Source organism: Urocampus carinirostris, chromosome 3, assembly GCF_059441175.1.
Source record: "Urocampus carinirostris isolate Australia breed hairy pipefish chromosome 3, RoL_Ucar_1.0, whole genome shotgun sequence".
NCBI lineage: Eukaryota > Metazoa > Chordata > Actinopteri > Syngnathiformes > Syngnathidae > Urocampus > Urocampus carinirostris.
This window is the reverse complement of record NC_142351.1, coordinates 26804979-26821375: the sequence shown is the minus strand read 5'-3', so window position 1 is coordinate 26821375 and position 16397 is coordinate 26804979. Positions and strand designations below refer to the sequence as shown.

The window sequence follows — 16397 nt, the reverse complement described above, 5'->3', positions numbered from 1 at the left end:
GTACCCAGGCAAAAAGAATGCAGTTTTTATTTTTAGCGATGTGCCACAAACACGTCAGCTCAACCTGCAATAAATTTCAAGAGTCTGTTTTTTTCTATTACATGACAGCTCCTTTACTGTATGCACCCTGCAGAGAAAGTGTGCAAATTTTTGGAGTCACGGGCAGCATTGGCAAAATAATTGGAGAACTATCCAATTATTTTCAGTTGCATTCATGAATAAATATACTGGCAGACATGTATATGTTCTTGTTACATTTATATTACATGTTTGCATCAAATTTGTTTTGATATGCTTTCAATCATAGCAAAATAATATAATATATTAGGTACCTGTTTTAAGCACTAAATATCGTATTTAGTTTGTATTTAGTATATTTGTTTTAGCATTACTGAAGTATTTCTGCTGTATTACCTCTGTAATTTTATTTTTAGTACAGCTGTTGGTTTATTGCAATATTATTGTGGTAGTTATGTTGTATTAGTTCTTTAGCATTTTTGTCATATAGTAGTATTTCTATAATTGTATTTTAGCAAAAGGTTTTTTTATTGTACTACTACTGTGGTAATATTTTTCTACTAATTAAGTTGCCTTTTTGTGGTATTTCCTTAGTATTCTATAGTACTTCTGTAGTAGTAATTTTGCAGTTGTATTTTTGTATTATCTAGTGTGTGTGTGTGTGTGTGTGTGTGTGTGTGTGTGTGTGTGTGTGTGTGTGTGTGTGTGTGTGTGTGTGTGTGTGTGTGTGTGTGTGTGTGTGTGTGTGTGTGTGAATACAATATTTTTTTCCCATGCACCAAACAGTCAGTTGTGAAATATGTTTTGGTTTACCTCACGGGAACCCAAAGGTAGTTTGTTGAGAAGAGTGGCGGACCAGAATACACCGACCTTCTGCTCTCAGGTTTGGGCTACACGGAGTCTCAGCCTTCTGAAGAACAAAGGCCACCCCGTGCTCCCCCAAACCACCCTCCCACTACCAGGTGCTACCGGGGGGAGGTTGTGACCCTTGGTGTGGAAGCTGGTGTTGAGTGTGATCGGCGTGGTGTTTTATAGGTTGGAGACGGGGGTGTGACTTCAATATAGTTGGTCGACCCTAAGCCAACCCACCTCTTTGGGGACTTCAGTCACTTCCTGTAAGTGTTGGTTGGTGGCATTTCTCCTACAGAGACAAAGATGGCACCAAAAACAAGAACATGTTTTTATTAGTAGTACTTTGTTTTTACTATTTTTGTTCAGCATCCCGGACATAAAAGCCTGCAGGGCCACATGTGGCTCGTGGGCCATTGTTTTCTCACCCTTGCTGTAGAGTGAGTGACATTGTGGGTGAGGCAACACAACATGCTGTCATGTCACTGTCATATACAAGAATATTCATGCCTTTTTATATTTGTTTTTTCTTGCTCTTCATGCATTTTTTCTCAGTAGCGCTCTACTGCCCCCGGGTGGAATTTGGAAGAAATAGTAGTGTGGCAAATTAGTGAGTTTTAATATCAGGGAATCAGACTAAAACCTATCATGTCGTGTATAAATCACATTGACAAAAGACTTCCCCAGTTCAGCCGTTGCTAAATCTAAAAGCTTGTTTTCTATTTGTGTTGCTATACAAAATAGTCTGTGAATTCAAGTCCTTATCAAGTCAAGTCATTTTTATTTGTATAGCCCTAAATCACGAAGAGTCTCAAAGAGCTTCACAGATTAATACACTATATTATACAGACTATTTTTCAGCCGACGAGAAGAGTAGGTTATTCATATGCTATGGAGTAGAAGTGAGTTTTAAGCTTAGATTTAAACATTTGCACTGAGGTTGCAGATCGGATCTCAGGGGGAAGAGCATTACACAGCACCGGTGCCCGGATGGAGAACGTTCTCGAACCAGCAGAACACTTCTTTGCTCTTGGGATCACCAGAAGACCGGCACTCTCAGATCGTAGGCTTCGGACCGGGACATAGGGGCAAATCAGATCTGAAAGATAAGAGGGAGCAAGTCCATGTATGATTTTGTATAATACTAAGAGAACCTTGAAATCACATCTAAGGCTAACTAGGAGCCAATGCAGGTTAGCCAAAATCGGTGTTATGTGATCGTACTTTTTTGTCCTAGTTAAAAGCCTCGCTGCGGCATTTTGTACCAGCTGAAGAGACTTGATTCTAGACTTCGGGAGACCAGAGAGTAGTGCGTTACAGTAATCGAGACGGGAGGTAACAAACGCATGAGTTATCATTTCCGCATCCGACTGAGACAGTATTGAAAGGATTTTAGCAATGTTACGAAGATGGAAGAAAGCGGTTGTAGTAATTTTCTTTACATGCATTTCAAAGGATAGATCAGGGTCAAATATGACACCTAAATTTTTAACTGAGTCACTCTGTGTGATGTGACATTTGTCAATGTTCACAGCAGTTTTTGAGAATAAGTCACGGCATTTAGATGGACCAACGACTAACATTTCGGTCTTTTCAGAGTTAAGACGCAAGAAATTGAGTGACATCCACTCTTTTATCTCAATGAGGCAGGACTCCAAATTTCCACAATTTAGTGTGGGAGATTCCTCCAACGGAAGATATAGTTGAGTGTCGTCTGCGTAGCAGTGGAAGCTGATATTGTACTTGCGAATAATATCACCTAATGGAAGCATGTAAATGCTGAAAAGAAGGGGGCCAAGCACTGAACCCTGCGGAACACCACAGGTAACATTAAAGGGCTCAGATATCAGCACCCAAGTAGTGAGTAGCCAATTATACACAACAGTTATCTACAATGTCACAGCCACCAGAGTGGTCGCCGCAGGGTCAAGGAGGCAGATTTGCTCACAAAAAGCTGCTGATTCACCATCTCTTGCAGCAGGATGTATGCCCAGAAGCACTTTCTTGAGCAGCCGTGCAGCAGTTCCATTATGGAATGTTGAAGTTTTCTCTTTTTTTGGCCTTCTCGCGCATCACACAATGTGTCAAGCTGAGCTTTTATGTTGTATAGAATGTTTGTTTAAAAATGTCTTTCTCACATCCTCTTCCGTTTATTTTGGGAATTTTGTGGCACAATCTACTGTACGAACTTCTTTAGATCAGTCGCTGATCACATTTACAAAAGTTGGATGCAACAGTAATCGAAACTAGAATGCGGCAGGGAGAGCACCAGATTCTATACACTTGACAACTACAGTTACAGACGACATATGTCGGATATTAAACCGTTATGTGGTACAGAAAAGGTTGGAGACCACTCAAGTGCATTACTGTATCACCGAATCGCAAAGTCTTTAAAAAGCGCACATGATTCTAAACTAAATAAATCTTCAAGGTTGGTTTGCTAGTTTAAGATCAGGTAGTTGTGTAATTTTGTAACTGTAATCCTGTGCAGTCCTTTGAGACATTTTTTGTGATTAAGGGCTATATAAATAAATTTGACTTGACTTGACTTGACTTCAAGGCATTGTGGGAAGTAATTTGTTTATCCTTAAGAATAAAAATAAATATACATAAATGTAGAATAGAATAGAATAGAATATACCTTTATTGTCATTGTTACAAATGGGCTAACATATTGTGACAACGAAATTGGGCATGACACTCCAGTTTTACACATTCATAGTGAGGTATGAGCAAGAAGATAAAGGAACAGAGAAGATAATGTTATAAGACAAGGGGGATAAGGCTATAGTTATAATTTACATGGTATTTACACAAGAAATGTCGGCATGTGGGATGTTACATACAGGGTTGTCGTGATAACGTTGGTATCGTAACGGTTGTGCAATATTGCATTTGGTGCAAAGTCATCATAGTGCAAAAATAGTCAGCATATGCATTGGTGCAAACATAGACATCATAGTGCAGAAACAGGAAATGGTCAGACATTGTGCAATTTGAGCATTAAACGTAGTGCAGTCGGCATGTGCAAGAACAAGACATGAGTAACATTATATTCGTATGAGGTAGTGTTGGCACGAGTTTTCAGTTTTTTTGTGCGGTGTCTGTTTGAGCAGTGAACAAACATAGTGCAGACAGCATGTACGTGAGTACCATTTTACATACGTGTGAGGTAGTTTTTTTGCAACAGGTTTCAGTTTTTTGTGCGGTGTCTGTTTAGGGTGGTAATGGCTGTGGGGAAGAAACTGTCTGAGTCTGTTCGTTTTTGCTTTGTGTGACCTGTAGCGCTTGCCGGAAGGCAGCAGGTCGAAGAGATGGTGGCCGGGGTGAGAAAAGTCCTTGATGATGTTTTCTGCTCTGCTGAGGTATTCAACGTTTGCCACTTATACTTAGTTTGAGCGAAGGAAAATTGAAACAAAATTGTATACTGATTTTCAAATACTTTTTGTTTTTTAATTTCTCTAACATTTGTATATGGTACTGTGACTAAGAACAGGGTTCACACATGTGCTTGAAATCATTGAACATTCCCTGAATTGAATGTTGTGTTTTCAATGTTTTTAAAAGTGCTTGAATTTTGGGCAAAGTGCTTATAGATGCTTGAAGAATAATCCAGAAGTCTGTATTTAAATTTTGGAGGATTAATTTGATAAGTCACATCCTCGAAGATGAAAATAGCACAATAAAAAAGTTTTGAAAAAAGTATAAAAATATGATGTGTTGTTTACTACTTTGTCCAAGTCTTCAATCCTCTTGATCAGACGTGTTTTAATTTGATCTAGGATAATTCATTTTGTTTTAACAATTTGCCATCCAGGTGCTATCAATTCGTGTTTTGCTTTTTTCACTTGACTTGCACACATAAGAAATGTTAATGAAATCCACAAATTTCTTGTGGCACCCTTGATCTTGAAACTGTTCCCACCATAGTAGTATGGATTGCTGCCTACATGCAGAATAGGAGTTAATCCTCATTTAAAAGGCCTAGTGGAAGAACAAAGCGTAACTAATCATGCACAAACGCTTTTAAACCGGAAGCCCAGCATGTGTTGTAGTGGATATTCCACAATGGACGTGAAGAACAATAAATAAATCCAAGCCATCATCATCGACATTTCGTTCTGTGTACACTGTTACAAAGAATGACAATACAAAGGAAATTATTATTATTATTATTATTATCTGTCCTTCCCCTATTCTCCTGACAGGAAGTCCAGTCAACCTGACTTGCAGAGCATTTTTTGGCTACAGCGGTGACGTCAGCCCACTCATTTACTGGATGAAGGCCGAAAAGTTTATCGAGGATCTGGATGAGGAGCGGGTCCAGGAGAGCGACATCAAGTAAGTCCTTTGGTGTATTGGTTCTGTACTTGTCCGTCTTCTGGACCCACCATTGCACCCTAATTCCAAGCTGCTAATTATTTCAAGAAAAAAATGGTGCAGTTTAAAGCTGGGGTAGTACAATATACAGACACTCCCCTACTTACCACCATTCGAGTTACAAAAAACGGTACATAGAACATTTTTTTTCAGGATGTCGAAAAATACTTGGGCATTGCTGTGACATTTGTATTGTGCACCTTTTTCCGAGTACAGGACAGTACTGTCGTGCTTCTTTCTGCCGCTACCGGCGTGTGGCGCTGTAAGAGCTCACCCAGCGTCCACCGGCTTCCTCTTCCTGTCGCAGCCCCAGTTCGTGTGTAAACATACTTTACACGTACTGTATCTCCAGTGACATTTTTATCGTTTAATATCTCGTACATCCATTCAATATGGTTGGTGTAAAGTGTAAAGAAGAGCTGAGCCGTTTCTTTTGAAATTAAAGTGGAATAAGAAAGATTGATGCGGTTGAGAAAATGGTTGTATCGCTTTTTTTCGGACGCTTTCTCTCACAGAGGAGGAAGGCGCCTAATTATTGAAGTTCCTCTTCCAAAAGTAAGTTAGACTTAACTTTATCTTTATAGGGCATCTCATTTTATGAATTATTTATTTTTTAGTACAAAACAATACAGGTTACATTCACAAGCCTTAAACAAACTTATATAAACCTTAAACATACATTTCATACAAAATATACTACTGAAGCAACTTAGGAACAAATTCAACTTACGAACGATCGTCCGTAACCTATGTCGTTCTTAAGTAGGGCAGCGTCTGTACTCTTTTTTTTTTTTTTTTTTTCTCAACAAAACAAACGGACTTCAAGTTCTATATGGATTGGCCTACATCCCATATAAGCCTAAAAATAATCAAATCGCCACATACTAAAATACATTTGTACCTATAAATAATAATAAAACATGTACCTAAACAACACTAATTATTATATTATGTAGATAATAAAGAATAATATACTGGTAAAAAGTTAAAAACAACATTTTTAAACTATTTATTGTACTTTCCGGCAGTACTTTCAAGACGACTTTCTGTTTCCTCCATTCTCTAACATTGGTTTCTGACACCATGAGTAATAATAGTGTGATAATTAGATAAAATCAAATGCCTTTTTATATGTCAATGGCTGTCAAGTGGTTCGGGTGCGGCACTCTCATCACCGTGACCCAGGTTCAATACCTTTTGCATACAGTGTTTTGCAGTTTTGGTCAGTAATGTTATTCAATTAGTCAATCATTGCACAAATAAAGTAGTATTCTCTAGAACTTTGTCTAGTAACGCACACATATAAATGTTGTGGGCATTTCCAGTTTTGTCCATCAGTATTTTGCAGTATACAAGACACACTTTCAAATTTCTGTCCAATTTGTTTTGTTTTTAGCAGTGCCTTTTAGTGTGAAAATGATGTAAAGTCTTTTTGAACTGATAAAGCAACAACATGAAGTCACTGAATCACACGAATCCACTGCGTCGGACACATTTTGCCTCATGAAAAGGTTAACTGTGATCAGGATAAAGCAACTAGGCATAGTAGTGAGTGTCCTAGTCGGGGACCTGGCCTTTGCAGAATAATTTTTGCCTGCTAGCATGCGCTGCTTGGATTTCAGCACCACCCTCATGTCTTGGAAGACACTAGACCAATTAGAGCCCACAGAATTCAAGGTGACAGCATGACCGAGGCCCAAACTCACCAGGAGGTTAGGGAAGACGAAGATATGATCCTGGGCTGCAGGGCGTGCAACCTTTTGTGTCCATTATCCCCCTAGAAAATTAGTGAGTAGCTATTATTTGAGATATTTAATACAGTAAACCCTCTTTTAACGTGGTTTACTTTTCACGGTTTCGCTACTATGTTGATTTGCATCGTGCATTGTGCAACACAACTAGTCAAGTCATATCTATTTGTATGGACCTTAATCACAAAGAGTCTCAAAGGGCTGCACAGACCACAGATGATTGCAAACCACAGACTATTATTACACCATCCCTTGATCTAAAACTTACATGAGGGCAAGGAAAAACTCAAAAACCTCAACATAAGGAAAATGAAGAAACCTTGAGAAGGGACTGCGATAGAGGTAATCCCCTTTTAGGATGACCAGGCTGCAATGCATGTTGCAATAACAAATAATACACAGATATTGGCAACAAGAAATACAAGTCATTCATAAGCTATAGAATAGAAGCGTGTTTTAAGACTAGATTTAAACAGCTCCACTGAGGTTCCAAATCGAATCTCAGGGCCAAGAGCATTCCACAGCACCGGGGCCCGAATGGAGAACGTTCTCGAACCTGCGGATCTTTTCTTGGGATCACTAGTAGACCAGCATTTTCAGAGCGAAGGCTCCTGACCGGAACATATGGGGAAATTAAATCTGAAAGATATGAGGGAGCAAGTCCATGCATGATTTTTGTATAAAACCAACAGTTTAAAATAACATCTTAAGCTAACAGAGGGCCAATGCAGGTTAGCTAAAATCAGGGTAATGTGATCAAACTTTCTTGTTTTAGTTAAAAGCCTCGCTGCAGCATTTTGTACCAGCTGATTTTGGACTTCGGGACACCGGAGAGTAGTACACTACAGTAATCGAGACGGGATGTAACAAACGCATGAATTATAATCTTCGCATCAGACTGGGACAGCATAGGGCAAATTTTAGCAATATTCCAAAGATGGAAAACAGCTGTTCTAGTAATATTATTAACTTGTGTTTGTAAGGACAAGTTGGAGTGAAATATGACACCTAAATTTTTGACTGAGTCACTCTGGGTGACATTACATTCGTCAATGTTCAGAGCAGCTCTTGAGAAACTACAGTTCTAAGCGTCCGTAAGTCCGCAAACGCAGTGCTTCAAGCATGGAATTTTACTTTTGCGCATTAGAAACGCATACCAAAAATTAGTCACTCTAATTCAGTGCGTCACCTTCAGAATCTTTTCACGTGAACACGAGGATTCTGACTGAAAAGACACTCTGGCGGTCATACTGGACTCAGAGTTACATTCGTAACATTGGGAATCAATCAAGGAAGCATCGGGCATCTGGGCCAAACCAGTACCAGTCGCATCCCGCATACAGCCAAAGCACGGCCATTAGTGGAAAGGCGGGAGGTGTTCACCAACATTTGGAATACGGTCCAAGTGTTCTATACACATTAAATCAAATTAATGGACATGAACTTGGTTGTTCTGCAGCTTGCATATTTCACTGCCATTGCCTACTACGCCACCATGCCAGTTGAAAATTAATACTGTATTATGCAACAATAACTTATTTTGTGCAAACATTTTGTCCAGAATTATTTTCCAAACAAACACATTTTGGGATTTTACATCACAAATCTAAATGTATAGTGTCCCTGCTACCGTAAGGTTCTATTTATTTTGTTAGGCCATCATTTATCTGGGCGGACATTGTGCTTTCAGGACAATCCGTGAGAACTTGGGGGAACAGGAGGTCTCCATCTCACTTACTATTGATTCCCTGGAGGAGGGCGACCTAGGAAACTACACTTGCTACGTGGAAAATGGCAATGGTCGGCGACATGCAAACATTCAAATTACCAAGAAAGGTGAGAGCTTTTCAGTGTGTCAGATTTAAAGGCCTTTATTAAAGGTTGTGGATGGTGGAGACGAGCGAATAAAGCAAGACTTTACTGACAACCCCGTGAAGGTTTTGAAAACGCAAGGGTTTTGGGCTTGCTGTTTCTGGTATTATTCCATGTATTATTTGACTACTAGATCTCGCTTTGTAGTAGAAGCAACTGAAAAGGAGTGCAAGAAAGTACAAGGAAGAATCCAAACTCCAGAAGTGACCAAAAAGCACGATTTTTCTTCTCATTATATACATCAGCCTTCAACAACATATCGGGGTTTTGGAGGTACCCTTAGCCGCAAGATGGGGGACAATCATGTCACCACCCTTTATGTGGGTAAAATAAATTGAACAATCCTAGGTATATGAGTACTTAAAAATGCTCATTGATATGATGGTTCATGCATTTCTGCTACTCTTTCAAATAAATATATTTTCTTCTTTTTTTAACGAATGAAGTTGTTTTACCAGTAAGAGGCGCTAAATATCATACAATATGTATTGCAGATTAACTGATTGTGTTTATCCATTGCTGCTCCACTCGTCTTTGTTGTTCGAGGAACTTGATCTCCTCTGAGAGTTTGTATGCACACAAAATAAATGAGACAAGTTGCGGCTGCTGCAATTTTTATTCACTTTTTCAGAGGCGATCACTGGCTCTCATGTTTGGCCCGATGAGAAGGAAGTTAGTAATTGCAGAAGTAAGGAGTGGGAAGGACTTTAAAGCTTATGTGTTCGGCCCCGCTTTACCTTTCCTAAATAAATTACCCCAAGATACTTCAGAGGCTTCAACGAGGACCAGTGAAAGTATTTAGCAAAATTTGGAGGACGTAGCACTTCTGGTATTTTTTTGTGTGCATCTTTATTCAGGATTGAAAGGAATCAAAAGTGCCTATGGGGGTATGGCACAAAAATTGATAACTAATACAGCAGCTTTACCTAATCTAGATGGCACATTTTGGTGTAATCAGTTGCTCGTTTACCGAGGTAGGATGAAAGGATGTTCTATGTCAAGACTGATAAAAGACCGTTTACTGCGTCCTCAAATAGACCCCCAGGACCGGTCTCAGGATCACTGATTGCTCATCGTCTTTTATGGCTGTTGTGCAACAGCTCCTTGTGGAGTTATATAAAAATGTAGAGAGAGAGAGAGAGAGAGGTAGAGAGAGAGGTAGAGAAAGAGAAAGAGAGAGAGAGAGAGAGGGGGGTAGGGGGAGAGAGTGAGAGAGGTAGTGAGAGAGAGAGAGAGAGGTAGAGAGAGAGAGGTAGAGAGAGAGAGGATATTGAACGTGTAATTCATGATCAATGCAACAATGACAAAGGTTTGCTTATTTCGGTTTTGCTTATTTATCTCAACATTATTTTTTTCTCTTATTTTTTTATTTTAAGTTGTTTACTATTTGTTTATCTTGGAGTGCCTGGTCTGATCAATTTGACAATTCAACTAGCTTGTGAATTGGCATAGCAAAAAAACACAGCCTGACAGCAATACTTTTTCCACATGAATTACTATAAAATGGCTGTTGCTAATAACAAATTTAATGAAATGCAAATATAGTCTAAACGTCAACATTTTAAGGCAGGATAATCAAAATAATGCAACATATCAAGAAAGTCCATAAAAATGCAATAAACACATTCATTGGCAAGATGTATCTCTGGGGATAATCTTAGCCTGGTTGTTTGCCCGATCCGGAGAAGGATAGCAGTAAAGAATAAATCATTGTTGTTAATGATCCCAGCTAAATTGAATCTGCTTTCTTGCAATTGACTTGAGGTTAAATTCATCCAAAATAATATCTGAAAATAATAAACATATCCCAGCTTAGTCCCTTATCTTGGTTTTAGGCAATACCCCTCCCGGTATATTATTGCACCTTGAAAAAAAAAAACACTAATCATGTGTCAGTCAGAGATGTTTTATGACCAGAATTTCTGTGTCTTGGGGAGGCAGAGATTATGCTTGTTCTGCTTGAAGCTCAGCATTTCTTAAGCATGCACAAAAGGACCAAATGATAACAACAGACTTTAAATGGATTTGTGTTTTTACTTTTTCCCTCCCAGCCGAGCTGATGTATGCGGTGGAACTGGCTGGCGGTCTCGGGGCTATTCTTGTGCTGCTCATATGCCTGGTTACGCTCTACAAGTGCTACAGGATTGAACTCATGCTCTTCTATCGGAACCACTTTGGCAGTGAGGATTTAGATGGAGGTAAGAGGAAGTTTTGGAAAGTCACTTCTCAGGCACAGGCATTTTTTTTCTTATACTATGGGCCGGGAACCTTTTTAATTCTTTAAACCAAAGCAAAATATTTAGATTTTTTTTTCAGCGATAGCCAGGTCATATATTTTAGGACAAAATTAAACAGTGCTGTCAAACCTTAACTCCACTTAATTCTTTAGTGCATTTTATTTCCCTGTGTGACATCTGAAGATTTCATAGAATTTTGATTAATAATGCCTGTGTCTCATATGGACAAATACATGTCCTTCTTAAAATGATACTCTTATTAAGTTAAGATTGTTGAGGTTAATTTTGACAATTATTTTTGTCACAAATAACTGTTTTTAAAAACAACGTGCGAGCAGACTTCTTTCTTAAAATTGTCACAAAATACAGCAAAGGAGAAAGATACAGATGAATTTACCTTCTACTCTGTGAGGTGGTCACAGTTATAACCCTGGGAATCGAGTGGTCATTATTCCTCCTACTTTTAGTTTTATAGATGTGAATCTCATCTCATCTCATTAGCTACACCGCTTATCCTCAGTAGGGTCGCGGGGTTGCTGGAGCCCATCCCAGCAATCATCGGGCAGTGGGCAGGGGACACCCTGGATTGGTATGGATTCGAGCGCTTTGTAAAAGTTGTCCACAATGTGAGCTATGAGGGACTTGACATCCTCCACTTTGATGAACTCAAAGAGTTCTATAATGGTCGAGTTGAGGAGGTTGTAGCGTGTGCCGTTGTCCAGCAACGCGTTGATGACCGGTTCGAACAAATTCCCTTTGATGATGTAGCGGTTGTAGTACTCGTCCTTCAAGCCGATGATTCTACGCATGAAACGCAGCGCACATAAAGCAAGGAAAGTAATCTTAAAAGTAATTTCACATAAAAAACTAAAATTTAAAAAAAAATGCCGAAGTAAGCCAGACGTCACACTTGCATGTGTAGTCTGATGATCTCATTGAGACGGAAAATACGTTGTAATAACATTTCCTCTTCTATCAGAGGTGTGTGCTTCAGTGTCAAGGGTCGTCTGTGTCCTTTGAACTTAATTTATTCATGTGTAACTCACTTTTTTTTACCTAAGAAAGAACTCAAAGTTTGGGTGCCCATTATACATGAGGTCTTACACTATATCACTGTATTTGCTTTGATCAGTTGAAAAGATTGCTGACCACAAAACATTGAATGCAACTACATCTTTCCACCCACAAGACACCTATATGCTGTTTTTAGTTACAATACACTGCGTGGTGGTTCTATAATAATTATGCTAATTCTTGATGACTCGTGCAGAGAGGCGATGTGCCCCTTCATTTATTTCCTCGCCTGGCATCACCTACACTGAAACGGGAGTTAAGCATTACTGTTTTGCATGATTACCAATATCAAGCGTTAATTCTATTTATCTATCTACCTTGGTCATATCCCTCAAGAGGGGTGACCGACAGCAAGACACACACATACAATAACAAAGAAAATAAAAGGGAAACAAATTACAAAAAAAAACACACACAAAATGTTTTGGACCATGGCCAACCCAATTGCCCTAACACCCAAACAAGTTAGGCACCTCGGCACCCAAGTTGGTCATGCTTTTGTCCCTCCAGATGAAACGGGACACCAGAAAGCCTCCACAATCCCACTATCCTTTCACAACACCTCTCCACTCCTTTCTTTCACCAACAAGAGCTCTAGCTTCCTTTATATTTAGACCTCTTTCTTGCAGTGCACTCATAACACCATCCATCCACGTCAATCGCGACCTTCCTCTTGGTCTCCTACCATTGACTTCTGCTCTGTAGATCCTCTTCAACATTCGCTCCTCATCCATCCTCTCCATGTGTCCAAACCAACCGAGTACTCTCTTATCAACACCCTTGCTCAGTTCCACGACTACTCTAGTTCTGTCTCTCACAATTTCATTTCTCAGTCTATCCAATCTTGTCACTCCTAACATAGTCCTCAAACACTTCATCTCAAAAACATTCAGCGTTATAAATTTTCTATTCAGTCTTCCTCAAGATTTAAACAATGTGTTGATATCTGTTAGATGGCAACTTAGGCTGCAAGAGGAAATATTCTGCATATTTCATGATCAAAATTGCCGATCATGCTGACGTTCATCAAACTTTCGCAGCCAGCCAAAAATGCAATGTACCACAGTCCAATGTCAGGAATGGGGAAAACAGAAAGCCTACCTGAAAAATATAAATAAACGCAAAAGTGCACAAGCGGGAAAACAACTCTTTGGTGTTACTGAATTGGACTTTGAAGGACATTCTATAAATCTTGTACTATTTGTTTTGGTATTATGTTCATAGTTTACGCTGTCAATAAATGTTTTTAATCATGGCCGCGAGCTCTGCACGAGTTAGGAAAAAAATATAATAGCAATTTTTCAGACCAGTTTTGCAATTTAATGTGAAAAGTGTATTTTCTGTGCTATTTTTTTGTGAGTACATAATCATATTGACATGCTCTTACCTTATGAAAACACCACCCTCTTCTGAGGAACTTTGTGGGTGTTTGGGTGGCTGCTTGCAAACTTTACCTTGGCTGGCGCTGTTAAAACACAAACTTTAACAATTCTGGTTGGTTAAGCTTTCCATCACGCACAAACATGGAACTATAAATCCTTGAAAAAAATTGCTGTATCTCGCAATCACACAGTTGCACAGTCGCATCACAATATCAGCATTCGGTTGATCATTTGGCCCTAAAGGCCACATGTATTCAACATTTATCACGTACAATGCTAAGTTTGAGTTGAGGAAAAGTAAGACAAAATTTTATGCCGATTTTTAATCCATAATAGGGGTTATACACGGGTGCACCTTATACATGAATAAATACAGTAATAGAGCCTGGAGACATGGCACATATTCCGTCTTAGCTACTGCTCACTTCAACAAGTTCAGTAGTTCACTTGGTAACCGCGGGCTCTTCACATATGCATTTTCCCCACACTGTTGAAGCAACCAACCATTTTTAATTGAATCGAATGCCGGCATTGCATGATGTGTCCTCAGCGGCTTCTGACGATGTGCAATTTTTATGTATCAGTTACTCTACACTACTTTCTAGCAACGCTATTCCTATTTCATACCTACAAAATACTATAAATCATCCATGATTTACTGCGCCTGCTTAAAACAAATTTTCCAGGAAAACTGAAAATTTAAAGAGGATCAGGAAATGTTTATTTTCTTCTTTTTTTGTGAGTTCTTAGTTAAAATAGAGAAGCTTCTTCAATATGCTTCCTGTGCATCTTTATACAAAGAGTGCCTAAAGAGGAATCAATCAATAATGTTTCATGAAACCCGTTGTCCATCACTGGCCAAGACGAGTTTCAGCTCCATTTTAGTGGTAATTTGAAATTAAGATAATGATGAATGGAATATTTTGTTAAGATATAAAGGATTTTCCATATTTTCCGCTCTATAAGCCAAACCAGATTGTAAGGAGCACCCCTAAAAAATAGTCTTTTGTCATATATTTTTCATACGTTAGGCGCACCGGACTAGAAGGCGCATGAAATTGAGATTACAGTAAGAGCTACCATGTTTATTCATGTATAACCGTTGGGATCTTTACACACTTACGGCATATAACAGTAATTAATCAGCCAAAAGTATCGCTGATTAAAATCGCAAACTCCAAACATTCTTTGCGACAGGAATCGAACCCAACTCGCAGTGTTGAGGCCGTCAACACTTTATCACTAGACCTCGGGATATAAGAAAAGGCATCAGAGTTAACTCATTATCACATTTTTTTTACTGTGCCAAAAACACGTATTTGCATAGTGCACTCTGATGCATTAAACCGTCCCTCCGCTTTGATCTACAATGAAATTGCCGTTTAATAGTATTTCGTACATAAAAGAGCGTGGATACTATTTTGTTGAAAGACTTCCATTCTATCACATTTATTGATTTAGAAATTATTTTATTGATCATTCCTTGCTCCAATTTGAAGTATGCCGTAAATCCTTGTGTAGTAATGCACTCCTATAAATACTGTGTGCATTTCGAATCTTATACACCATATTCTGCGTTACATAAGGCGCACCGGGTTATAATCCACACTTTTAATTATGTTTTTTTAGGTGTGCCTTATAGTCTGGAAAATACGGTTCTTTAAAAGTATCCGATATCTCGGAGGGGATTTTTACATTATTTTTGGTATGGGTGACTACTCTGTTTGAAAACAAATGTTAGTGAACATAACTACGGTAAAATTAAAACTAATTAAGCCCAAACGAACACTTAACATTAAAACTTCAGTGGCGTTGGGCTTGTAAATACCAAGCAACGTAGGGGTAGTAAACAACCTGACCGATTTGCATGCTCTCCTCTAGATAACAAAGACTATGACGCTTACCTGTCGTATACAAAAGTGGACCCGGACCAGTGGAGCCAAGAGACCCGAGAAGAGGAGCGCTTTGCCCTGGAGATCCTGCCAGACGTGCTGGAGAAGCATTATGGGTATAAACTCTTCATTCCAGACAGGGACTTGATCCCCACAGGAAGTAAGCGCTCCCTCAGTCACGTGGCTTGGTGTTGCCTGTATCTGCACGGTGGTGCCGTGGCGTTTTTTGGATGTTTGTCTCTACCCAGAACATGGATCAGGCCATTTTATGCATATTACAAACGTATAAAATATTTTCCCCTTGAATTTCTTGAGACCCTGGTGGTTGGACATTCTAGGGGTATCTGTGGGCAAGGACCCTCCCCCAAGGAGGTTTTGTACGCTTTAAATTCAATTGCATTGATCTGGTGCATTTCTACAGAATAATCAAGATGATACAGTAAGTCTATGATAAATGGGTGCCCTTGTTAACTATTGAATTAAAAAAACACTAGCTGTTTTTTCACAGCAATAGTAGACAACTCGACCACACAAATGCATACCTATCAATCTCAGCCAATTATTAATCATTATGATTCCTCTTATTAAACAATAATAAACCTTACACACACAACGCGGCAAGAGTGACTGTGTAAGATAAAAACAAAGGTAATTTGTTTGAACATGTTAATTTTATTGACCAAATAGGCACAAACAATAAATTCAGTATTTTTGTTAGTTCTTTCCCCACATGCAGTCAATTTAGTGTTGCTTTTTATATTAAAAAAAAGTGTTAGAAAAAATGTTTTTCTTCTTTTTTGTACCTTTTTTGTTTTTTGTTTTTGTTTTGCCTTGCTATGTATTATTTTTCCTTCTGTCTCTCATCTTTTTTCTTTCATTTTAATTTTTTAATTTTTTTTTCTTCTTTTTTATTTATATTTTTTTCATTTTTATGCTATA

At 38.8% G+C, this 16397-nt stretch overlaps 1 protein-coding gene across 2 annotated transcripts in view; it reads left to right on the top strand.

Annotated features, from left to right (window-relative positions):
* LOC148369326 (interleukin-1 receptor accessory protein-like 1) overlaps positions 1–16397 on the top strand; it is a 214554-nt gene that overhangs the window by 185323 nt on the left and 12834 nt on the right. For both annotated transcript variants that reach the window (XM_088331299.1, XM_088331298.1), the window contains 4 exons: positions 5079–5211; positions 8692–8837; positions 10925–11071; positions 15448–15618. In XM_088331299.1, the coding sequence (XP_088187425.1) occupies positions 5079–5211; positions 8692–8837; positions 10925–11071; positions 15448–15618 (597 nt within the window). The remainder of the gene's footprint in view (positions 1–5078; positions 5212–8691; positions 8838–10924; positions 11072–15447; positions 15619–16397) is intronic.